At 27.9% G+C, this 27,765-nt stretch overlaps 1 protein-coding gene across 4 annotated transcripts in view; it reads right to left on the bottom strand.

Moving 5' to 3' along the window:
• The window catches only part of shtd (anaphase promoting complex subunit 1), a 74,508-nt gene that overhangs the window by 25,362 nt on the left and 21,381 nt on the right, over positions 1–27,765 (bottom strand). For all 4 annotated transcript variants that reach the window (XM_043040202.3, XM_071187137.2, XM_071187136.2 and 1 more), the window contains 21 exons: positions 24,766–24,897; positions 23,708–23,765; positions 23,362–23,624; positions 22,748–22,921; positions 20,896–20,966; positions 17,949–18,040; positions 16,860–17,008; positions 16,023–16,098; positions 15,035–15,136; positions 14,812–14,934; positions 13,829–13,965; positions 12,119–12,225; positions 11,941–12,018; positions 9,746–9,835; positions 8,821–8,932; positions 8,537–8,683; positions 8,030–8,079; positions 6,901–7,177; positions 5,533–5,619; positions 4,649–4,779; positions 4,009–4,087 (listed from right to left, as the gene is read on the bottom strand). In XM_043040202.3, coding sequence (XP_042896136.2) covers positions 4,009–4,087; positions 4,649–4,779; positions 5,533–5,619; positions 6,901–7,177; positions 8,030–8,079; positions 8,537–8,683; positions 8,821–8,932; positions 9,746–9,835; positions 11,941–12,018; positions 12,119–12,225; positions 13,829–13,965; positions 14,812–14,934; positions 15,035–15,136; positions 16,023–16,098; positions 16,860–17,008; positions 17,949–18,040; positions 20,896–20,966; positions 22,748–22,921; positions 23,362–23,624; positions 23,708–23,765; positions 24,766–24,897 — 2,535 coding nt within the window. The remainder of the gene's footprint in view (positions 1–4,008; positions 4,088–4,648; positions 4,780–5,532; positions 5,620–6,900; positions 7,178–8,029; positions 8,080–8,536; positions 8,684–8,820; positions 8,933–9,745; positions 9,836–11,940; positions 12,019–12,118; positions 12,226–13,828; positions 13,966–14,811; positions 14,935–15,034; positions 15,137–16,022; positions 16,099–16,859; positions 17,009–17,948; positions 18,041–20,895; positions 20,967–22,747; positions 22,922–23,361; positions 23,625–23,707; positions 23,766–24,765; positions 24,898–27,765) is intronic.

Consider the following 27,765-nt stretch of genomic DNA (forward strand, 5'->3'; position numbering starts at 1 on the left):
TAACTTCGGGTTTTCATCAAATGAAAATGTATCCTGCTCATGCACATTTAACGGGTATTGCAACCGAATATGGAAATTTTGAATATGTACGTATGCCATTCGGCCTAAAGAATGCAAGCTCTAGTTTTCAGCGGTTAATGTCATTTGTGCTAGCTGGCTTGACTGATTTATCTATTGGTTGCTATATTGATGATGTAATAATTGCAAGTCGTACCTTTGAAGAACACATTGAAAAACTTGGTATTGTGTTTAAGCGTCTTAGAGAGGCAAACCTAAAGCTTAAGCCCAAGAAGTGTTCTTTACTTAAGGATGAGGTAACGTATCTTGGACATAGAGTTATAGAGGGTAAAGTGATGCCTGATCCTAAAAATATTGATACCATTAAAAGGGCCCTTCCCCCCCGTAATAAGCAAGAGGTGCGAGGTTTTATTGGTTTAACTGGGTTCTATCGGAGGTTCATACCGAATTATTCTAAACTAGCTCTACCCCTTACTAATGCTACCAAGGAAAAAGTCCCTTTTGTTTGGACTGAGCTCGAACAAAATGCTTTTGAAAGGCTGCGTAATTGTTTAACTTCACAACCTTGCCTGATTTTACCAGATTTTAACAAACCATTTGCTCTATGCACTGATGCAAGTAAACATTCCTTGGGGGCTGTACTTGTTCAAGAAGATGAAACTGGATTTCAGCACCCCGTTAGTTTTGCATCTAGAAAGTTAAAAGCCAACGAATTAAACTACTCAGTATTTGAAAAGGAAGCTCTAGCTATAGTTTTTGGTGTTCAACACTTTAGGCAATATTTAATTGGGAAAGAGTTCACAATTTATTGTGATCAAAAGAGTTTATCGTACGTGTTAAATTTAAAGGATCATAACTCAAGAATTGCACGATGGGTCATGACTTTGCAATCTTACTCTTATAGGATTATTCATAAGCCAGGAAAATTGAACCTTATGGCCGATTATTTATCAAGGTTAAAAACAAGTGATACAATAAATTATATACATGAACAAAGCAATAATATAAATGCCTTTCAATTACTCAACTTCTCAAGAGACAATTTGAGAGTTGAGCAAGAGTATGACCCTCAATGCAAGAGAATTGTTAGGAAACTTAAAAACAACGCCCAGTTTTCTCCGTCTTCTCCGAAATTTTTTCTTGAGAATGGTTTATTACTCTGCTCTGGTACAAATAATTTGAATCAGAGACTCGTTGTTCCAAAAACTCTGATTCAACTTGTATTAGAACAATGTCATGATAACAACACAGTGGCTCACCCAGGTTTATCTAGGACTCTTCATAGAGTCAAAGAAAATTTTTTTTGGTATAATATGCATAAAAATGTAAAAAATTATGTTGCTTCCTGTACTTCATGCATTGCACGTAAAGGCTTTAGACCATCAAACAAGGCACCTTTACAAAAGATTCCTACTGCTAGTAGGCCTTTCCAGAAGTGTAGCATAGATGCGGTTGGTCCTTTAGTGACTTCGAGGAATGGAAATAAGTGGTTAATTGTTATTACAGACTATTTCTCTCGATATCCCGAGGCATATCCTGTTCCTGATATACAAAGTTCTACTGTTGCTAAAGTGCTAATTGATTTTATCTCCCGCCATGGACTCATGGAAGTTTTTTATTCTGATAGAGGAACAAATTTCATTTCTGAGGCAATGCAGCAAGTGTATGATGCACTTGGTATTCATAAACAGCACACAGTCAGCTATAATCCACAAGGAAATGGTGTAGTTGAACGGTTGAACAAAACACTCATTGATTCACTGAGCCATCTGGTTAGCATAAACCAAACGGATTGGTGTGAACGTGTTCCTTTGGCTCTAATGGCCTTTCGCACGGCTTTCCATCGCACTATAAAACAAACTCCAGCCTTTATTGTATATGGTCGTGACTTAGTTATGCCATATGACTTAATTTTTTCAACAAGATTTAAAACCTATAATGATAATCCCACCTATATCGAAGAATTAATTCCCAGATTACAACAAACTTTCATTTTGGTAAAAGAAAACTTAGAAAAGGCTGCTGATAATCAAGTGTCTTCAACTGGCATATCTAGACAAATTAAAGACATACAAATAGGTGATATAGTCTATCTTCATATACCAAAAATTAAAGTACATACATCAAAAAAGCTTTCTAAAATGAACCATGGGCCCTATAGGGTGACAAAAAAATATTCTCCTGTTATTTTTGAGATAACTTTAATAGCGAACCCCTCAAAGATGAACATGGCCCATATTAATAGATTAATAAAGGTTCCAATGCGAGAGATTTTTCCTTCATTTGCCGCTATCACACCAGAAGAATCTAAGGCCCATGAAACTATTAAAAGAAAATGTGAGGATGAGCTATCTAATGATGATAGAGAGTTATTTCCTGCTTTATTAAAGCCTTTTAAAGTTAATGACTTATTATGTTTCGAAAATAATGTGCCATTGTCAGGTGAGGTTACTGTGGAAAGGGACAACTCTTTTGATTTTTTTCGAGACACTTCTGTCTCTCCTGTTTCTTTCCTCAATAGCTCTTCTTCCGATTCTTCTGATATTTCAAGAGAATCAACACCAAATCAAAGGTATAATCTACGTCCTAGGGACGCACATGGATTTGTGAAATAAATATATGTGTGCATATGGATATAGATTTATTATTTGCTCTTATTTTTCTTGTTAATTTTGTGTTTATGTATGTACATATTTATTATGTTCTCTAACTAATCAAGACAATGAAACATTTATGCTTTTGTAATGTTATCCTCTACAAGCTGATGTGATTTTGTATGACAAACAGTGATGTAATTTTGTGTGACATTAGTGACAAACAGTGACCGATCTAGACGATGAAACATTTATGCTTTTGTAATGTTATCCTCTACAAGCTGATGTGATTTTGTGTGACACTAGTGACAAACAGTGACCGATCTCAAAGTGACCTACAATTGAACATAAGCACTAATTTTTTTCAAAAAAAAAAAAAATTAATAAATTAATTTTTTTTCTCCAGAAGGGATGATATATGTAGTGTTGCTACAACTCTCTTTCCTTTTTATGACTATCAGTGAGCCTATTTCTGCCCAAACTGTCTGACTGTTTTAGATAGCCTCTCTGTAAATAAATTAAGCAGTTTTGGTCTGCCAATTTTTGTGTAAGGGTTGAAAACCTGTGAAGAGGGGCAGGAGAGAGGTGAGGAAGAGAGGGGAGAGGACTGGACTAGCTGCTAGAAGAAGTGGAGAAAAGGATTTTTGGTAGAAAATTCTGAAGAATAAAGATACATCTACCCTGAAAGAATGGCTGCAACAGGACTGAACAATTAAGATAAATCCAGCGAATAATATCCTGCCACTTACTGATCATCAGCTCCTCAACATTTTTAAGCACATGTGCAAGATAAGTGACTTTAGATTTTATTAACTCCAGCAGTGATTCCCTTTTCTTAAAGATTCTTCAAATCTGTTTGTCACATGTTGATATAATATAATTTGTATAGTATAATTTAATATAGTATATAGTAATATAGTATAATTTGTAATGATCTTATTTTATTATGCCACATGGTCAAATTTATTCTCATGAGTAAATCTTGATAATTGAGTTGATCATCATTAAAATTGCTTAAGTTAATTCTATCCCTTGTGATCATTATTTCTGGACAAATATTTTTTTTATACTTTATTTGTATGTGTTGGTGATGATTTGGGATAGGCCTTAGTTGTAAAAATGTATTAGTACTAAATTGTAACAATTGTCCCACTATACTTTACCCAAATTGTCACCACACAAGTATAAAACAATTTATCCTATTCATTCTTCAAATACAAGAGAAATTAACATGAAATAAAGAAAAATCAACAATAAAAAAAAGTAAAATTATATTCCATTAAAAAAGTGTTTTGTAAATAGGTTCTTAATGTTTCTATAAAATTCTCTGTATTATAAGACAATAATAAAAATCCCAACTATCAACAACTTCTAAGAACACAAAGAACAAACTTACTCTGAGTAACAAAAAATCAGGACGAACCATGTCCAGAAGAAATTGAGTATCGGGAGCAGTCATCCAATCAGCAATTGCACTAAATGGCACAAAATTACGCATGGTAGTATTTTAAAGTATTTCAAACAAAACACAGTTTATCAGTTATCACAAACATATCTTAAATAAATTAAATAAATTCAAAAATAAATTAATATTCTAATAATTGTATCACAAACATTACAATAAATAAAAGCTTTTTCTTAACCTAAAATTGCAGTACCAACCAAAATATTTTCATGACACATTTTTTTTTTTTTTAATTTATTATTTTTTTGAAAAAAATTCTAGAATATTTACACGCTTATAGCAAAAAGTTTCATATTACTGTTTTTTTTAAGTTAATTTTAATTTTCAGCTAATTTTAAACTTGAATCCTTAGGTTCTCCAGTTTTTTTTCCTGAGACATTCAAAAACTTTATTAATTTTAACCCTCTATTCTCTTCCACCTAATGTATGTTTTAACATTAGGAAAGACTAGGGACATTTTAATAAGAAGACAAAAAAAAATCACGAAATTAAAAAACCATGCCATTAAAGAAAAAAACAAAGCAAACGAAAACAGTCATTAATATTCATATTATAGCTCAACTATACATACTGGTTGTCAGTGTCAAAAAACATCATCCCTAATGCAAGAGTAGCTCCAGGACTAGTCACATCAACATTGACATTGTCACCTTCCCGTATTTGATAACTAGGAGATTTATGCTTTTCTTTATGGATTCCAGTCTAAGAATTTAACATAAATAAAAGTAAAATGCATCAGTCAATTTTGCATACAAGAACAACAATTTATATAGCATTTTACAAAGCATATTAAAAAACAATGAGTAATAATTTAATAAATTTTAATAGTTAAATTAATAATAATTTTAATAGTTTAATAAATAATAGCACAATAATTTAATAATTTTAGTATTCAATCGAATGGATGACACAATCAGCTTGCGACATAGCAATTTATATCACGTACCAGAAAAAAGATGCATTAAAAAATAACGAACAATTTAATCAATAAGTAATAGAATAGTAGTTATACAATGAATAAATGATGCTCTGTGAAACATTTTTTTATAATTATGAATTAAATGTTACGAGACTATGCTTCTCTTATAAATATGAAGCTTAATAGCACGAAACACTAACAATAAGTATCACCTATTAAAAACATTGTATTCTTAATTTTTAACTGATCAAGCTCATTTGGATGATATTACATACCAATACTGAGGAATACACTATTTATTCTCTATTTCTATAGAAATGACCATATTACAGATCTTGTCAGTTAATATATACCATTTAGAAGTCTTTCTATGTGTTTCAAAAGCTAATGATTACTTTCAAAATAAGAAACACAGAAGAAAGTCAAGCTTCAATAACTACTTTATAATGCTCAGATTATGATATTTAATAAGATAAAAATAAATAATAATAAAAAAACAATGCATCATATTTAAAAATGTGAGTTTTCATACGTACCAAAGGCCTTTTATGACCACCAACCATATAATAGTACAGTTGATCTGCCATTGGAAAATCTGCAACACCAGACATGCTTTTCCCTTTCTAAAGCACAAGTTCATTTTATTATTAAAAATATTTTATAACAATTGAAACATTAATTGCCTTAAAACTATAATTTTCCAGAGGTTAACATAAAGGTAGTAGAAGCCCCCCCCCCCCTTTTTTTTTTATCTAAAGAGGTCTTTTAATGTTTTTATGATTCATTCAATTTTTAAAGTAATATTGTGCCTCAATAATTTTAAAAAAATTGCTAAAGTGAATACCTAACAAACAAATAGCAAAAGTAATTCTTAAGCAACATACATCGTGAAAGATAGTGGAAAATGACTCAGTTGAAAGTACAATTAATTTTTAATTATTATTAGTGTTACTAATTAATTTTAAGAATGCTCCAGCCAAATGTTTTTTTAAAAAATTTTTTATAGGGAAATACCAGAAAAGACATTCGTTTAACATTGAAAACATTCACTCCTCCCCACATAAGTCATCCTCAAATGTCTAGCAATTCTCTGTATCATTCAAGCAGTTCTTTGTAAGATGGCAAACGGTTAGTCAAATTTATTTTCTACATTGCATCAAAAATATTAAATAAACTGAACTAAATTCACATCCTCACTAATGTACAAGGTTAGTACAAACTAATGATCTGATTTTAAATGCCATATAGTTTCTTTTTATGAGATTATAGCAAAGACACTGATTTTGAACAATGTTAAAAACTTAACTTAGAAATAATTTTTTTAACCATGGATAGCACAAAATGATTTTGATTACAGATTTGAAGTTTTTCTTTAATTTGGTTTATAACTATTTAAAAAAAAATCATTCACTTGTGTTAACCCTGTTTAATTCTGCAACACGCTCTTTTATCTTTGTTCACTATTTAAGCATTTCCTTAAAATTAAGAAGGAATAAAAAATATATATACAGGGAACATATAGGAAAATAGGGAATTTTTTCACGATTACTTCTAATTACGCCAAAAAATTTAATCATTTACAGTATTTTAACACTTTAAAAAAAATTTAATAAAGAATAGAACGATTGCTTTCATGCATAATTTTGCATTCTAAGAAAAGAGAATTATATTCATATATTTGAAATCTTTAATAGGGGATTTTTTCACTATTATTTCTAGTTAAATTTTTAAAAAATTATCTTTTGCAAATTCGAGTCCAAGTCGTAGAAAGAATTATATTCATTTATTTGATTATTTGACATTTAATATTATGTGAAAAATTTTTTGCCTCTATGCACCATAAAAATAATAATTTAACTGAAATAAAATAACTAAAAAATGTGTTTGACAATTTAAATATTTACACCAAATGTTATCAATCCCAAAGCTAATCCAGCAGCCAGTGAATAACTTTCTCTGTCAACACAGTGTTCCATTTCTGGTCCAGGAGGGCGACCAATTTCTCCCAGTAGTACTTCTGCCATGTGATGGTGACCAGAGCCTTGATATAATAACCCCAGTCCCATGACAGCAGCAACTTGAACAGTAGGTGATACATCTAATTCAGTAGATGTTGGGGGTAAAAGAGCTTCAATATGAATGCTTAACATTTTGGTCGCACTTAAATCCATGGTTCCACGTCTAAAAAATATAATATTATTAACAAACGAATTAAACTTTAAAAGTCTTAAAACAAGTACATTTTGTTTAAGATACTTAGTATTTAAAAACAAGTAATGTAACTGAAAATAACATAAGAGACATACCTGGTGTTCAGAAAGGAACGAAGAATTTAAATTAAAAAAAATTTGAAAGAAAATTAGAAGAGAGAGAAACGTATGACTTGCTTTTCTCTGCTTAAAAGAAAAAAATATTTATGCTTATTAAATTTCAAAATTGGTTAAAAAGTTAGTTTTCAGATGACATTGCTCACTAGAATAAGAGATTCGTTTTAGCATTTCATAATCTTATCCTTACATTGGACCATTTTGTTGCTGCAAAGAGCACCATCTGTTGAAAAATTTTAAAACTAATTTTAAAACTAGGTGAGAACAAGTTTTATTAATCAGAACTGAGAAAATTGTACACTTATGTCTTTTTTAGTTTTTCCTTTATCACTTTCCAATTGCTAATCCTTTTTGGAACACCAAGTTTGCGTTTAGTCAAAATTAATTTCATTTAAGTGAAAATTAAACACAGTCAACTTTTTAGGAGATATTTTTTTACCTTTGTTTAAATATTAATACTTTTGTTTTTTTAATTTGATAACATATTTTTAAAGATGGTTTACATTTTAAAGATATTCAATGTTAATTATTAATAATACTAATTTTATCCGAATTAAATAACATGAGAAGTCTCACATAACATGGTGAAACCAATGTTAACGGTTAAGTTAAAAAAACTATTTCAATGTAGTGTCATTTTCGCAACCTTAAAAAGACTATTTAACAACCTTAAAAAGACATGGCAAACATTTATTCAGATACTCACTTTGCAGCAGAAACTCCCAAAAGGATTCCCACACTTGTAAGTTCATGACCCTAAAAATTACACATTTTTAGACAAGAATTACACATTCAGAAATGTTTTACAAACAATAGTCAAACCAAACAAACTATGGTGTGAATAGTGTATTAATTCTAAAGATAAATTATTTTACTGCTTTTTTTGTTACAATTGCCTGAATACTTGAGCAGACATTAAAAATAAATTAAACAAGATTTGAAAACATACTGACATGAGAAATAAAAATGAATTTTAAATACTGGATTTTGTCAGTATATCATTCTGACTATACACAAAGAAAAACTATACTTTTAATTAAAGCTGTTAAAAAGATTTCGTACTGAAACCAAAATTAAGAATTTAAAATCTACAATTCTAGTAAAATTGTAATCAAAAATTTAAAGTAAAATGTTACTAAATGATATTGTAAGACATCCAATATTAAGAAAGAGAATCATTTATGTAATGGTTTATAAAACAAACAAAACTTACTTTACATAAATAATCATGAATGCTTAGTGATGTTAAACGAGACAAATGACCATTTAAACCAAGTGCCATTAAAAAACCAGCATGTTCAGTGGGTGTATCACTACTGCTACTTCGAGGCTTGTTATATACCATCCATGTTGAATCAATCTTTGAAAAAATAAATTTATTAAAAAAAAAAAATTTAAAATACATTGGGAAACATGTAAAATAAATTGATCTTTTGAAACCCTCTTTTCAAAGGATTGTTGTCTTATTAAAAATCTCAGTGAGCAAAATAATTATACCTTAGAAGCATTTAGTGAAATAGATAGCCCAGCTGCAACTCCATTATGAAACAATGGCCACATATTCATATTAGATGGAACATCAATATGAGACAAATCCACAGTGGTATTCCTATTAAATCATAAATAATAATGTAATAAAAATAGATAGGACATTAAATACAATAAAATTATGACACTAATTTCGACAATAATTTAGATCTTTCCAAACACAGAGATGAACAATATGGAGATGAAATAATTCATCTGATATAAAGTTATAATGAACTCATAAAACTAAACATGAGGGTAGAGGGTAAACTCCAACATGGTCAACAAAACGAAGCAGTAGCTGCAAAACATAAATTATTGAAGCATTCAAACTGCTAAGTATATTTATATAGTGGAAATAACTTTACCAATATTGATGCACCAAATATTATTTCTAAAATGAACTTCAGAAGATTTACCACTAAAATATTGGTAAATGAGAGAGATATGACTTTGCAATTTAAAGAATTATTATGAAGTTACAGCAAACGATAAAGAAAATCCCAAATGTAAATAAAGCATAACTTAGCAAGTAATGTATATGGGTTGGCATATTATGCAGTAGATCACTATGCAATTTAACAATACATCATTAAGTTACAGCAAGAAGGTAAAGCTAATCCCCAGTGTAAATAAAGCGTAACTTAAAAAGTAATTTTAAGTCGGTTGGCGATTTAATACAGCAAAATAAAAATCCTTGCAATTTATATCAAATAAAAATTAAATTAACTTACAGCAAAGCTCAATAAAAAAATAGAACAAGAAATATATGCATTGAGAATTTAATACTAATTTATGTGTTCCACGTAATTGTTAATCATAATCAATATTATCACATTAGTTATAAACATTCGTCATTAGCTTTTTTACATTAAAAAATGCGAAATAATTTTACCTAGGAGGTGCACGGCCTGTAAGACACAATTTTGGAATTGGCAACGTTTCTGTCACAACAGGGTTATATGCTCTCAATGTAAACATTCCTCTAAATAAATAAAATACATGCCTATTAATATTTTTTATGCACATTTCTTAAAAAAAATGGCAACAATACATAAATTAAAATACATATACATAAAGTTGCAGTTAGGATTGATTTGAGATTGCATAAAGATTGCATTTCAGATTTAGCATAGCAAGCAATGTAGTATATTACAATTTTAAAAATGAAATAAACTGAAATTTCATAAAAATTTGAAACAAACACCATCTATTTTAATGAGACATTAATTTAGTGGTTAATTAAAGCAGCAACTAACTGTCTTAAAAAAACTAAAAAAGATAAATATGATGATTGGTTTGCACAAATTGTAGGGTTGCTACTGAAATTCTACACATAGAGAATTGAGAATCAACAAACAGAAATCTTGTGGCTGATTCCCTTTGATAGAAAAAAGTAAAAAATGCTATTAAAATTTTAAAAAAAAATATTTAAAAAAAAAAAAAAAACAATCTCCCTAGACCTGACAACATTCTATCTAAAACCTGCAGGGCTAAGCTGTGCAGAGCTATTCAGGGAGGAACATAATTCAATATATATAGAACACTGAAACAATGCTCCATAAATGGAAATTTACTACCATTTGTACGACAAGCAAAAGAGGAAATGTGGTTGACTGCACTAATTATAGGACTAATGCACTATTGTAATGAGCACTAATTAAGGAATGAGTCTTCCTTGTACATCTTACAAAATTGTATCTACTATCCTTTTAAACAGACTCCTATTGTATGTCGGAAGTGTAAGAGGCGATTATCAGCGTGGATTTAGAAAGAAAAGATAAACGGTTGGGCAATTTTTCCACCTAAAACAGAATTTTTAAAATGTAGAGACTTTGCAATCAAAATACGCATTTTTTTTGTCGATTTTATAACAACTTATGTACGCATTAATAGACTTTCTTATAGAGATTTTGCAGGAATTGAATATTCCAAAAATTTTTTTTTGCTCTTATAGCCTTGACTCTTAAGGAAACTTTGTTACATCTACATATATGAAGAGATGTCACTGAATAGCTTGAGGTCAAGAATGGAGTGCAACATAGGGACTCACTGCATCACTTGACAAGTAATTAGTAATTCAGTGATCAATACTGATTCATATTTAACATAGCACTCGTAAAAGTAATTAGAAATTCAGTGATGAATACCAGGGCGTCTATTTTTAATAAGTCAGTTCATATTCTGGCTTAAGCGAATGACATTTACTTAATGGCTTGGCGCAAAATGCAAAAATTAATTTGTCAGCAAATGAAATATTTGCAATGTCTAAAGTTTGATCCACAAAATACCCACTTAAAAATTTAAACCCCTAAATTTGAAAAGGTTAACAGCTTTACTTATTTAGAAGTGAAAATATGCGGCAACATTATTTTAATTCCTGAAATACACAAATAAATTATGCATGCTAATAGATGTTTTGTTTGTTTATTTCTAAATTTTATAAATTCAGTTACTAAACTACTTCTAAAAATCTGACTTTCTAAAACTGAGAACTAAACTGCTCCTTTACAAGAATCTTATAAGATCTATTCTGATATATGCATAAGAGATTTTGGCATTCACTTTACATAATATGGAGGCTCTGGGGACTTATAAGAAAAAAATTTACCGAAGATTGGGTTCAGGTAAACAGTTTATAGTAAGTGGAAGTAATTTAGCACTTTACAGGATTTTATTTAAAAAATTGATTTATTAAAATTCATCAGATTGATTTACATTGTAAAATTCATCAAAATACAGTTAATAATGGACTGGTCATTAGACAAAATGCATGGAGATCAATGCTGTAAGATAGTCTTTTTCGCAATGCAAATGGGAAAAAAAACTTGGGTTAGGCTTTCACAAATGGAAAGTAGTCACCAAATGTAGAGATTCCGAAGAAAATCCAGGGCCCACCCAAGGCTGTCAAGCCACGGAAGAATATATCAGGATATATGTGACTAGAATAACATTATAATTAATAAAAAGTATTACTTTAACTCTATTTATAGGAAACATGTAAATAAAAATTCACAAAACAAATTGGACAAATAATATTGTGTATAACAGGTGAGTATTTGGGAAATACAAAATAAGAAAAACTATCACCTTCCAACAGTAGCGGCCATTGTTCTTATGCACAAATTATATAAATGACGTTCTTGTTCTTCAATAAATTCATGATCACTGAAAATAAAATTATTATAAATAATTCGAAGTTCATGTTTAAATAATAGTAATAAACTGAATTTTGAATTTTGTAAAATATATAGATTAAAAAAGTTACCTGACTTCAGGTCTTTGTACCAAATTTATTTTGACTGGTTTAGAAGATTGGAGCATATTGTACACATCATGAATTCTATGATCTTTACCAAATCTCAATTTCAAAACCTGCAATTAAATTAACAATTAAACAAATATAAAATTCCAAATAAATTTGTTAAAAAGCACTGTGTATATGGACAATTTAACATCTAGTCAAAATAAATTACGACTTATATTTGTAATTGATTAACTTTATTATCTTAGTCATTTATTATGGGCTAATAATTCACAGCTATTTTGTTAAAAATAATTATTATAATTATTATGGATTGTCTTCTAATTTCAGCTGTTTGCTTTCCTGAAATTCAAAAAGAAATATGAAAGGAAATATCTAAAATATATATGCTACAATATAGTTTCAGTTCTAATTTTTAATAACATATGCTTCGTTCTTTTAAATACACTTTAAATCTTAGTTCAATCCTTTTGAAGTAACAAGTTTACAGTTATTTCATTCCAGCTTTTTCAGTTCTATCATTTCAATATACTTGAAATTAATGGTTACCAACCACGGGAGGAATTTCATACTTTTTAAGTTAGGAGGTAAATTAGGTCTGTATGAATTCAACTGCACATTCTTTTGCATTTTCTGATAATAAATTTAAGCTAAGTTTTCGTAAACTTTTATAAGTTAAATTTAGTATGAAATTGATTTAGTTTGTCAGTTGAAAAAGTTCTTGAAGTTTTGAAAGAAAAGTTTCTTGAACTAAAAAAATGATCCCTAAATAAAACACATGTTTGAAGGGAAATCAGTCACAAAATTGCAATATTTAGATTTTTAAAATGCAAGCCTTATGGATAATTCTCTGCAAGTAAACTAAAATGATGCAAATGGAGTATATTTTAGTTATTTTAATAGATAAAAATAAATAAGTTATCTGTTCAATGTCAGATGTTTGAAGAGGTCTTCATAACATTATCTCACAAGTTTGAAGTATTATTTGAAATAAATATATCTTATTTATTATATAACCTACGAAATTTCATCCTCATTCGAAACTTTTACCACCTACAAAAACAAAAAAACTTTATTTCTCATTGAACTACATTCTACACTTTTCTTATTACAAAAATTAGAAATTTCTGACCACATTTTTTCTTGTTGATACTATCTGAAAATAGCCTATTTGCAGAGATATATGCCTATTTGTAGCAATCAAAACTCGCCTCCACTTATATTTGGGTGTCAGGCCTCTAAATTATGTTACAAAAGAAAGTGAATAAAAAAAAAGAATGAAAGTTTATTGCACTATTCTGTGCATCGAAGAAAAAACAATCTCAGGCATCTCATTAAACAAAATTAGGCTTTCTTATTTCTTCTTTTTTCTTTCCTCCAAATAACACACTGCATTGCTATACTAATATTTTTTTCTAATAAAAATGAAAAATCAAAAGGATTTAATGGAAAATTTGGACGTTCCTGCCATTTTAAAACAAACATCTGGCAAAAGAAATTATGTAATGCACTTTCAATAGGATGTTCTTCAAAACTTTCAGAAAACATGGAAAATTCAGAGAGTCTGTCAATGCCAATATATACAAAGAACTAAGGTCTGAAGCAACACTGGTTACAAAATTTTTATTTTTGTATATATATATAGAGAGAGATAGAGAGATTATATTATATTTGATAAAACTAAAAAAGTTTGTAGAAAATTAGAAATCTTACTTCTAAGTCAACATGATTGAGACCATCATCATTGTCCTTATTAGACCCATTTTTTGAGTTTTCTTGTTTGGGTTTCACTGTTTGCAATGGTATTTTGATTTTTTCAGTGGATTGCAAAGAAGATAAATCTCTTCTTCCTATGCAATGAACAAACATATTAGTTATTCCTTCTTAAAAAATTTTGCGACATATAGCTTCACAAATGCCATGAAAAGATTGAATACACTCTAGAATGTTTAAGTACATACACATAAATAATAATACAGGACTAAAATAAATCTTCAGCAGATACAGTTGACAAAGGTTTAAGATTGAAACTAATTTTCTTATTTTTCGTAAAATTTACCTAATTTATTTGTTTTATTGCTATTTTTCTTGCCATTTTGAATGGTCTACATAAAAATTAAAAAAATACCAGACTTATAGATCAGTAGTTACTAACTGGCGACCCACGAAGCCTTTTATTGTGGCTCGCAAACAAAAATATACAAGTTGCCATTCTTTGCTGACAATTTTCTTAAAAATCTATACGAGTTTAAAACACTTTTCTTTCATTAAAAAAAAAACATAATTTCTTCGCTTCTGTGAAATTTAACATACCAACCGTGCAAAAAAATTTATTTCTCAGGTAAAAATCTACTTCGTATTTTAACTTGTAATTCAATACTTTTGTTTTGTACAACTTGATAGTAATCTGACAGTAATATTTAATGCTTCTTCAAACATAAAAAGAGTCTTATATAAAATTTTTATAAAGTTGCGGCTCACCATTTGACTGGTATTTTTAGTTGCGGCTCCCGGCCTCATGTAAATTAGAAACCCCTGTTATAGATGATTAATAATTGCTATTCTTTAGTGATAATAAAAATATCTGGAATGATATCCAGATGGCACAGTTGGGATAATTGGTTCCCAACTATATCACACTCTTTTTTTGGCTCAAAATATTTTCCACATTAAATAGTAAAGTTACAAATAATTACCAATTAAGTCATAAACATCTTTTGTCCACAATCCTGATGGTTCATGCCAACATTTGATCAAGGCATCTCTAATTGGAAGTGCAATGCCAATCGGGAGAGTATTGATTTCCTTTTCAGTAAAACCTTTTAAAAATTTATTGTATGTATTTAAAAACAAACAATAAATACATTAAAAACTCTTTTTTTTTTAAATCAAAATGTTTTCCAAAAAACATATACTCACCTAGCTTAGTTAGAAGAGAAACAGCAGCTTTTTTTGGATGCTTATCAATAATGTAACAAGATTGAAGCACATTATCATCAATTATCTCTGTTTGCAATGGATCTAAAGATTATGTATAATATCAATTTTTAAAATATATATCAAGTTAACATGATTGTTTAAATAGTTTTAACATTCATCAACTAAGCCATTTTATTAAAAATAAAGGAAATTTTATAGAAGAAAAAAAATAAAGCTTTCATTTATATACATATCTATATAAATAATGAGAATTTCAATACTAATGAGCTAACATTTTCAAACGTGAGTATTTCACAATCTAATGAAAGTAAATAACCCTCTTTACTGGCACAAAATCTCAATTTAATTTATTCATTACAATTTGAGTAATATTCCAAAAACAAACGTGTGCAACTTTGAAGGCAACAAATTTAACTACAATTTTAAAAATCACCTCAATATTGCTATGTCGTAGAAAAAAGTTAAACAATATGTGTTAAGACTAATGTTACAGGACTGCAATAATTCCCGAAATCTTCCTCCAAAACTCTCTGGTGGAACATATGCTTTTTACGTTAGTTACAGATATACAACACAGTGATATAAGAATTTATTTAGAAATTCAAGAAGTCAGCAGTTACCTTAAGCATAAAATAAAAATAAAAAATTTCTAAAAAAATAAACTTTTGTATTGTTCTTATATTTTTAAATTAAGGAATAATTAAGTTATTCCTAATTGACTATATAACTAAACTCATTGCAGGCCTATAAAAATAAATTATGCACCCTTAATTTTGACCTTTGATCATTTATTTTAAAGCTAGACTAATATCCCTTTGGAAAAAAAAATTAAAACATAAGAAAAAAAGATTTAAAATAAAGATATTTGCTTAAGGTAGTGAAATATATCAATTAAATAGCAAATTAAACAAAGTTTACTTGAACAAGTAAAGTTGAAAAGCAGGAAATAAGTATGACTGAATTTTACCTGGTGTGACTAATTTATAAAGACAAGCATTTGCCGAACTTATGGGTGAATCAACTGAAGTAAGAACAGCATAGACCTGAAATATTAAATTAATTCATAATTACAGCAGATAATTACAAAATAAATTATAAAAAATAAGTTTAACAAATTAAATTGAAGGTGAATAATAATGTTATAAATTGATTAAAGTTAAGAATAATATTTGCAAATACTTGTAAATTTCTATTAATGTTTTCTAACTACCATAGCTAATTTAACTGGGAAAAATTCAATTTTGGCAAGCTCTAATAATTAAAATAATTTCAACAAAATTTTATTTGAAACCAAAATATATAGCAACTTTTATCAACAAATAATCAAATTTTCTTTCCCTGATAAGGTTGTAGCTCTTTTTGCAATACTATAAATATAGAAAATAGCATTATTCAGGTTATAATTTTTCTGCATTAATTATTGTATATTACTACTTGGAGATATTATACAAAATATTTTGTATATATGATACTCAATTTATTTGAAATAAAACAAGAAGTAAATACTCCTGCAACACACAGTTTTTGATCAAAGACGTCATAGAGGATAAGATTCCACAATTTTGAGATTGAATCTTGTGATGATAGCAATGATAGCAGCATTACGCACAAGCCAACTTTACTCCCCTCATGTAATTGATATTTAACAGTCTGAAGTATGGTAGTCTTCAAGATACCATTGCAGATAGAATCTGGGTCTTTCAGTAAGAATTACTAACTTCAATTAGTTTAGGAGTAAAATCAATTGGTATGTATGGTAATGGTATGTAAAAATTATTATCAAAACATGTAAAATATTTATTACCAGATTAATAGCTTGTAATCTTTTGGTCACATTTGGAATGTAAGGAAATATCATATCTGGACTGCCTGATGTGAGAAATGATTTAATTTGGCGATATATACAAGGGACTACAGTCAGGTATGCTGGCAATACAAATTTTCTTAACTCCTCTAAAAAGATTACAGTCAATTATGTTTTACATAGAAAATAAATATATATAATAAAAAATTTTAGGAAAGTAAGTTAAATATTACAATAAGGTTAATTTTAACATATGAAAGTTTGAACATCTAATTACTCTGATTCTTTTTTATTTTATTTTATTTTGCAAAAAGCTTTCCTTACGTTTTTATGCTCTGCATAACTAAATTTCTCAAAATCTCTAAATTTGATGCATTTTACCACTAACCACTGTGTATGTAGGTTAATGTAACATTAAAAATACATACCACTGCGCATGTATTTTTTAATGTTTTAACTTTCTGTACAAATAAACATATTGAATGATAATTATCTTTCCTTGTTTGATATGTAATAAAATCTAATTAAATAAGACAGACAGGCATTGTTGCACTTGTCTTTAAGAAAAATAAATTTTTTTCACATATGTATACATACAAGGTTTAGAAAGGTACCATAACACCTTTTTGCTTTTATGAAATAACAAATATTTATAATTTAATATTATTAGAAAAAGTGGTAAGGAATTATGGTTTACAATTTTAATGCACAAACTATAAATAAAACATTTACATAGCAATACATTCTAAAGCATCATAAATTCCTAAACACTTAAAGCAATTTTCAATTGCACAAGATAGCATAGTCATTTAGGATCTCTTGATTTCTAAAAAGAGGGTGTTTAATATTTATTTCTAAATATTTTTTCAAAATCAATAACAGTTTAAAGAAACTTGTACTCATAACTTGGTTAAAAGTATAATTTTTTGGGAATTTCAAAATTGTACCATGTATTGTGATTGTTTTTATCAGAAAAATTAAAACTGAATAATAGAATAGCAAAATATGAAAAATTAAAAGTAAGAAAATTTTAGAAAATGCTTTTAAAAAATTTATGAGAAATGTTTTAAAAAAAACAATAAACCATACCATTTGGTAGCAATATATTTTTGCTCACAGACTCGAATTGCTCTGGAAAGTCTATCCAATAATGGTCGAGAAATTTATGTTGACGAAGCTCTCTATTAACAAAGTTTTGGATACATCAGTTAACAAATCTATTTTAACAGCATTTTTAAAATATCATGGAACAATTATTAAAAAATCAAAAAATATTAAGGATAACTAACTAACTAACTAACTCAGTGGCGCGACAGCCCATTAAGAGGGCCAAGGCCGACTGTGCCCATCTCAGTTTTCTTGACCTTGGGCTCTGGGGTGCAGGAGCATATGTTCCGGTCAGGTGGTCAGCCGAACGCGGAACCCCCAGTGTTAGTTCCCAAGCATGCTTGGTACTCATTTTATCGACCCACTGAAGGGATGAAAGGCTGAGATTAAGGATAACAGGAAGAAAAAATTATTGAAATCGAAAATTCAACTATTTTCTTCCAAATTATGATCAAAACTAAATGTCGAATCCAACAAATCATATTGCCATAAACATACTACAAAAAAGGGAAAAGTTAGTCAACTCAGTTTTTCATGAAAACCTTACTTTCTTATAAATTAATTTTAGTTCAAATTGGGGTAGGAATGTATATCTAATTAACCTATTTTTGACCAAAGTTGCATAACCCACAATTTCAATAAATATTTTTCTATTAACACTGCTATTGTCAAGGGTTCTGAAGACATCATAAAACATTAATGATTCAATTCAAGTAAATACTTTTTGTAGAGAAATTTTTAAACTATGCTAGTGTTTTAACTTTAAATGGTCATTAACAAATTTGATTTTATGCCAATCTATAATTATTCCATTTGAGATAAATCATATGATTTTATATGGATTAAAGTTGCAAGTTTTGTAAATAAGATCAAAATAAATCATATATCACAAAAAACTAGAGTTCAAGTAAATGGTTTGTCTATCGATTTGGCCAGTGTTACATAAACACATCATTTTATTTTTTAAATAAAATATTATTTTTCATACACAAAACTTTTTTTTTATGTCTTAATGAATGTAATTTAAGCATATTTCAATAAAAATAATACCACATTTTATAAATTTCTATACTTGGCTTAAAAATGGGTTAAGTAATGCATATCTTTTTAGCTGAGCGAGGTACAAGTATTTGTGGACTACATGTGAACTTTTATTGCACAATTTTTAAAAAATTACTTTAAACTACATTTTTAAATTTCTTTCATACCTTTAATTTTATTTGAAACTTTTACATTGCTTTAGGGCAATTACTCTATAAAAATATGAACAAAAACAAAATGTAATTACTAAAATATTAAAAAGTCGTTAAAAAAACTAATACGTGAAATTCTAAAATAAGAATTATAATTTTTGTTACTTGTATCTGAAACAAGGTTTGTTTTTAATATCTTGAAATGTTCTTTCCCTTATAAAATAATCTTTTCCGATTCAGAACATAATAACTAAAGAAATTTAAATTTGAGTGTAATACTAAGTAATATTTGGCAGTTATAAAAACAAAAGTTTAATTATAAAATTTTATTTACTTGTTAAGAGGCTAGAAGAATTTAATTGTTTGTAAAATTATGTTAAAGGTCATGGTAAAAGCAATATTGGTTAAATCAATTATAATTTAATGACACAAAAGTAAAATGAGGCTATGCTGCGAAAGCTAAAATTAAACTAGAATATGAATTCTGAGTAAAAATTTTCTGAGCCTAGTTCCCAAGCACAATACAGATAATTTTTTTGCTGTTCATCGCTATGATAAAACCATGCTCACGGACGCATGTAGATAGGCATTAACTGCAACTATGAAAATTAAGCAAAAAGAAACAATATAAAAATGGGTTAAAATATGGAAAATAATAAAAAAGTGACAATCATTATTCAATTTAAAAATCATTTACCTTCGTCTAATTTTTCAAGGAATATTTCACAAGGTGTTACTTACTTTAATGAATAACATAAAACAAATTTTCTACTGGAAATAATCTACTCAGTTTATTAGTGAATCTACTATATTAAGTTTAGTGCTGTAAACCTTAATCCAATTCTACTGTTCTTCAAGTAATTCTAGATTGTTTTAATAGTCATTATTTTTTATCTTAATCAAGGCTAATATGATTTTTAGATTTTTAAATTTCATTTTATCACTGTTTAAATTTGAAATCAGTCAAAAATTGCTAAGTCACTCTAAGTCACACTTTTGTTGAGAAAAAGTTTACATGACTGTCACATGTTTATTATATTTACATTCGTTTGAGATATCAGAAAAGGAATTGCAAACACATAAGTTTAAGCATAAAAAACTTACAACATTTTTGAAAATTAAATCTTGCAGAAGTTTTCACTAGTAATTAAACTTAATTCTAGGGGTAAACAGAGCATAACAGAAAAATCCTTGTTAAATCTGAACACTCAATTTGAATTGAAAGTAAAATATATTTAAAGAAAAGCTTATATGAATTACATCTAGACAATCTTTATTGAGAAGAGCGAATATATTTAATTAATAATTTCGACATTTAATAATTTATGTAAAAAAAATAGTGTTTGCATTTGTTTTGGTATGAATATTTTGTATTTGTATTCTGCCCAATATTTTGTAATAACTTTGCAACACTAGTACATGCCAATTTTTTAAGAAAAGTTACTCCTTTCCAATTACTACATTTTTAGTCACTATATGTAGTGAACCATTTGTTTTTAACTTAAAAATAGTTTATTATTATTTCATGCTTCAAAAACTATTTCCCTTGTTATATATAAGAATAATAAAATTCTAACTGAAAGAGTACATGCTAATACATTTATAACATTGTGCTAAACAAAAATCTCCATTTTCCTCATTAAACTAGTGGGTCTTACTGCATATATCAGAATAAATTATTAAAAACACATAATTCCATAGCTGTTGGGGAAAAAAATTTAATTTCAAATACTTGCCTTGCTAATTCACAAAGAAAACTGCAAACTGGCGATAAATCTTCCCAATAAGTGACATCCAGTTTACAATCCTATAAATAGTAAGTAAATATCAAGAAAGAAAAAAAGGTAATCTAAATTTAAACCATAACAGCCTTTTTAAATATTTTATTACACTCTGCATTCACTAATGCAGAGTGATGAGAAAGTTCTTTTTCTTAAATATCATTATTTATAATTTACATCAGTGAATATTGGCATTCAGCATATCAGAATTGCACGTAAAAAATATTAAAATATTATCACAAATTTTTTTATACAACATTCATCATCATTGTATGTTAAGAGTCCATATTTCCCCGTGTAAGTTGATATTCGAGATGCACAGTCGCCAAAAAAAAAGAAAGAAAAAAACTGACCACCCTGAATAACTTTTGATTTAATGATCGGATCTTCACGTTCTAGGACACTCTTAATGGCTTGAAGGGGTTAACTCAAATATGCTAATGAATAAGTGCAGACGATATTTTAAGTTACAAAATCTGAAACAATAACTTACTTTCTCTGAATAAGCATACCTTTTATTCGACTAATTTGGATTTCTGAGTTCCAACAGTTTGGTCAGGAAAGCTCTCCACAGTTTGGACCCCTTAATATTAATTTAACTTTTTGCATATTTCACTATATCTCGGGAACTTTTTAAACGAATTGAAATATTTTGCACACCATTAATAAAAATTTTTACCCAAAGATAATTCCACGCAAAAAATAATTTTTAGTAAATATTTATTATTTTTTTTAATAATGGACGGAAAAATTTTGAATTGTAAGGTATATAAATTTCTTAATCATTTTTAACAATATAATTTTACAAGGCAAAATAAAAAATTTGAGCAAAATCAGTCAAATAGTTCCTGAGAAATTGAATTTCAAAAAAGTCAGATATTTAAAATTCCATTTTGTAGGAACTATTCAACTGATTTTGCTCAAATTTTGTATTTTGCCATGCAAAATTATGTTCTTCAAAATGATGCAAAAAAATTTTATACCTTACAATTACAATTTGATTGACCATTATTAAGTAAAATAATGAAAATTAATAAATATTTGCTAAAAGTTACTTTTCACATGGAATTAATTATCTTTGGATAAATAAATTTTATAATTGCGCGCAAATTTTTTTTAACTTGCTTAAAAAGTTCTCGAGGTATAGCGAAATACACAAAAAATAAAATAAACATTAAGGGGTCCAAACTTTGGAGCACTCTTCTGATCAAACTATTGGGACCATATTTCCCAAATTGCGGCTATCTTCTATTTTTCGGGAGGGGGGGGGGGGTCCGAAATCTGAATCTGTCAAAAAAAATAGCATGTTTATTCAGAGAAAGTACTGATTTGTGTCGTATTTTGCAACTTAAAATATTGTCTGCACTTATTAATTAGCATATTTGAGGTCATCCCCTCGAACCATTAAGATTGGGTCATAGAACATTAAGATCTGATCATTAGATCAAAAATTATTCAGGGTGGTATTCTTTTTTTTTTCGCATGATGTACAACCAAGTGATTATGAAAATTCTTTATAGTTTTTAAATTTGTTAGTAAAAAAAATATTATTATTTTTTTTTTTTACATAAAACTCCACTTGACCTTAATATAATAAAAGTCATATTTATCTGAAACCAAGTAAAAATTCCAAGAATGAAACCAGAATTTAAATTACTCTTGATAAGATAAAAAAAATTATATTACAAATCAAAGAACATTAAACAAAAGAAACACTAAATTTAAAAAAATAAACTTTTTCAAAAAAGTTAAGGTGTAATGTGTTTCAAAATATATTTCTACCATATATTGCTAAATAAAAACATACCTCGTATACCAAATGCAATGAAAATAATATTTGTGCCATATATTTATAAAGAAGTCCAGATTTATCAATATGGCGTTTTTCAATTGGAACACTTGAAAAATAGGCCAGCTGATTTAATAATCTAAACTCAACATTCTGTTTATGAAGGTTTTCAGATACAAGATACATCCAGTCCTAAAGAAAAAATCTTAATAAATAATAATGCAATAACTTAAATAACAACAAAATTTTAATAATATTTAAGTAAAAATTTTAACATATTCTTTCGTAACATACTACTATGGTTCGATTAATTCTAAAGACAATATTGTTTTTCTCTCAAGAAATATATTTAAAATATTGTGAGAAATCATTGAGTAAAACTGTTGTTGTCTGGCATACGAAAACTCCTTACTCATATTATTTCAGAAAAAAAAATATTTAAATTATATTCAGTACAATTTTCAAACTTTTACGATAGAATTATTTATTATGCAAAAATAAGTATCAATAGGTTTCATCTTTATTTAAAAAAAACAGACAATAAAACAGTTAAACTTTTGAATGACTTCTGAGTTTTAGTAAAAATATCCATATTAAAAATTTTAACCAACATTACTATATAAACTACATACCTCATCACAACCTTTCTCGTGAGTTTTCTGCTTTTTCATTTGTGTGGGTCCTATTGAAGAATCTTGTTTGCAGTTTCCCAGTATAACATTATCTGCATCATAACCCAATAAATTTAATAAACAAATTAAAAATGTTATTAGTTCTGATTTAGTAGTCATATCATTAGGTCCTGGAGCATTTCTTGCACAATACCACTTCACAAACATATGAGTATAGACTTCATTTTTCAAAACAAATTTTAAGGCTTGCAAACATTTGTGTACTGAAAAAAAAAACGTTTAAGTTATTTTGCAGAAAGCTTAGCTTATTTTAAAATGCTTAGCATATAAATGAAAAAATCCCTACCTGTATTTGAAATAGAAACTTCTGGTATCTGCAACCTAAAATATCCACCAGATGTTTCCTACAGTACAAAATTATTAAATTAAATACTTCTTAAAATAAACAGCAGGACAAAATTATAACTATAAGTTCTTTAATAAAATATATACAGTAGCACCTCCGAAGAACAGTCCCTTACTTGACCCTGCCTAGGTAAGAGGTTAAGAAGAGGCTGCTATTCTGAGTTATGAATCATTAAAAATATTAAAAAAATCACTAATAGAAGATTTATTCTGGAAAATTCTTAATCCAAACTAGTCCCAAAAAGTAGGTTCAATCCACTAAAATACTTATCCAATAAGGATTACTTTTTTTTTTTTTATTTAAATGTTATTAATTTGCATTTTTCCACAGTCATGTAGCGAAACTAATTTATGCGCACTTATTCCTTTTTCACTTTTCACAATGACTTTGATTCATGATTCAATGTAAGGATTTTTTGTTAGCAATTATCACTCATGTTTCAATTTTCTATTTATTACAGTTCTCATCAAAAATTTTTACCAGTGTCTAGAGCTTAAAGAAAGACAAATTAACATGCGTCAATAAATATTGGTCAGAAGCATGCATAAATTACATCTTTCTCGCAAACTGGGATTGAGTGATTTATTCGAAAAGTACAGAATGAAAGCCGAAGGATGACTCGACATTAATTGCAGCTCATCGTGAATGCTGGGACAAGATCATTATCATGCAAATCACCCATGAAAGACGCAGGTCACCTGTAGAAGCTCCAAAAATTGCTCTTTAATGATTGAAATATAATGAACCCTGAGGGGCAATCTGTTTAGCAATGTTAGCATTTAAAATTATAGTAAGTTAAGGATGTAAAAGCAGAAAAAGTTGTCTATGATGGAACCTGAAACAAAAATTATGGTAACAATAGGTAACCGCTGTTCAGAAACCACAGTTCAGAGATTACCCCTAATGAAAATCATATGGAAAATGGTCAGTCCATAAATAAATATGTGGCTGTTCTTTGGAGGTTTGGCTGTAATAACATAATGTTAAATAATACTAACTAATGTCACTCGATTCTTGACACCATCTCTGACATTTTTTACAATACCAATTTGAAAGAATGATATTTCATCAGGAACGATTTTGCAACTTGGCTCTTCAACAACCATAGGAACAGGAGATAAAACTTCAGACTGAAATAAAAATGATGTACAGATATAGTATTTATTTTAATAAAAAAGAAAAAAAAACTTTACGAATTTTGAAATTTAAATTCATTTAACTGTTTGTGAGTTTTATAGTTTTAAATGTTGATCCCAAATTAAGTAATAGGTTAAATCTAGAAATTTCCACACAGATAGAATCCAATTTTTCAAATATTTTTGCTGATAAAATAATTCCTTAAGGGAATATTGCTTATAAATTTGGCAAAATAGAAATAGTAACAGAATTAAATTAATAGGCACATAATAGTAACAAAATTTAATTAATAAAAAATAAGGTTAACACGTTAAATATAAAATTTCCTTTTCCTGCTTGAATTAAAATTTATTTTTATGTATATTATCAATGTAAAGTTTTAAATTGGTTAACACTGCACTAGAATTACACTAATAAACTATATTCGAGGTCCTGGGATTTATCTTTAGTGTCAATCAAAAATATTACTGGTCCACGCATTATACTATCATGTAATTTAATATTGAAAAGCAGTCTCCAAATATAATTTTAGTAATAGCTCTGAGCACCCTTTTATGTAACAATGTTATAAAATTTAGCAATTATATATAGTTATTAAATTCAGAAAACTATTTTATTCAAGTTAGAAGACATCAGTTACATTAAAATTAAACAAATTTGCTGATAATAAATTAACTTTAGCAAAAACTCAAATTCTGCACTCTCAGTATTTTTAAATCTTCTATATTCAGGGATGAGAGTAGTCAGAAAGTAAAAAAGAGGAAATCCAAAAATATTTATATATATATATATATATATATATATATATATATAAATAAATCACACTTTTTTTGTCTAATTTTTGTTTAAACTTGTAATCCATGTGATTATAAGTCCCGATATGAGGCTTTTAAATCACGTGCATATAAAACTCTACATCGAATTTAAAAAATGCGAAAATACAAATCATGATGCGTAATTTTTAGATCAAGATGCATAATTTTAAAATCGCGCGATATTACAACCGCAAAAATAAATCACGACATCGGATTTTAAGCTCGGGTAGCTACATAGGGTTTTAAAAGCTCGTAAATGCAAATCGAGAAATTGGCTTTTTAAATCTCGTAAATAAGAATCGCAATATTTAAATGGCCTGAATAAGAATCGCAACGTTCAACTTTTAAATCAGGTAAATACGAAAATCGATGTTTGATAATAAAATCGCGATTTTAAAAATGCGAAAATACAAAACACGATATTAGATTTTTAAATCTCGTAAATCCGAGTCATAATGTACGATATTTAAAAAGCGTAAATAAGAATTGCAATGCGCAACTTTTAAATCAGGTAAATACGAAAATTGATGATTGATATTAAAATCACGTGAATAAAAATCGAGATATTTGCAGAGTCGGGACTTGGGATTTCTAAAAGGATTGTTTGAATTGTTTTTTGTTTACACAATAAGTAAAAATTTACAAGATTGAATGAGAAGAATTGAAGAATTGAATGAGCAAATAAATATTTTCACCACAAATTCACCTCTATTTTTTTTTTTTTTTTTGCTTTTTTTGTTTGCTTTCTCTCCAGAATACAAGAAGCAGCGACGTCTAAATTACGAAAATACAAGCTATCCGGCCGACGGATAAAAAATACGGAAAATCTTATTTTCTATGCGTGAAATCGGAGAAAATAGCTAATATAAGTAAACATGCGGAAGGATTAGCAGTTAGGACGTAGTTTAAATTTTCTGTTTTTCTTTGAAAATCGTAAATAAATATATTAATTTGACTTCAACGACTGAATTTTTTTTTAAAAAAAAAACGGAATATTTATAAATAAATAAATAAAAAAAACGAAACTTTTAGAGAATCTGAGTTTTTGATAAAAAGGCTGAAATTCGATAGAAAAAAGCGAAAAAAATCTCATCCCTGTATAAAGGACAACCAGTTTTATCCCAAGGAAATGATTTTTAGAGAAACTTCAGAGGGAGGAATGAGGACTTCAATAATTTCGCTCCGCGGAAAATTAAATTCCTCGTAAAATATTTTAACTTGTGCAAAAAAAAATTTCGGAGGAAATTAGCGGGAAAAATGGAAAAATCTGAGAAAAAGCGGAAATCCGCGAATCCGCGGAAGAATCTCATCCCTGTATATTGCTTAAGATAAAATAACCACTCTATAATATCAATATCATTTCCTTCTTAACTATCTATAATCCTTATAACATTTGTAACACAATTATGACAAGTCTTGCAACACCGAGTGCATTAACTAGTCATTTAATAATTTTTGCTCTAAAACTTTTTCATTAATAAATTAAACAAAAAAGTGTAACAGCAAATGCTATTCATGAAATTTATGTAAGAATGCATCTGTATCCTGTACGCATTAAATTTAAGAAACAAATAAAAAAAATTATGATTAAAACTATACTGAATAAAGGCATTTTTTTAAAAGGATAGACTATTAAATAAAGAGAAACAAGAAATAAATAAAAAAAGGGCTTGAAAATGATATTGCCTCACACGTACCTTTTACACTTACATGCTACTAGACTTCTAAATATTTAATCAGAAATACCCAAAATACCAGTTAAGTACTCTAAAATTTTGATTATATATTAAAATTAATAAAACAAAATTGGCTTAGATTATTCTTTTTTATTCCTCAAATGATACTTATATTTATGTAAGAAAAGTTTACCAAAAATAATAAATATACAATTAATAAAGAGAGTAATGAACATTTAATAATAGTTTCAATATTTGAGTTAAATCCTAAAGAAAGTAGACTAAGCCAGAGGAAGTGACTTTTTTTAAAAAAATTTCATATTACCTTTTATTGATTTGTCTCTCTGGTATGAAAGGAAGATTAAACAAT

Source organism: Parasteatoda tepidariorum, chromosome 9 (genome assembly GCF_982258835.1).
Source record: "Parasteatoda tepidariorum strain Cologne lab strain chromosome 9, Ptep-v5.0, whole genome shotgun sequence".
Classification (NCBI taxonomy): domain Eukaryota; kingdom Metazoa; phylum Arthropoda; class Arachnida; order Araneae; family Theridiidae; genus Parasteatoda; species Parasteatoda tepidariorum.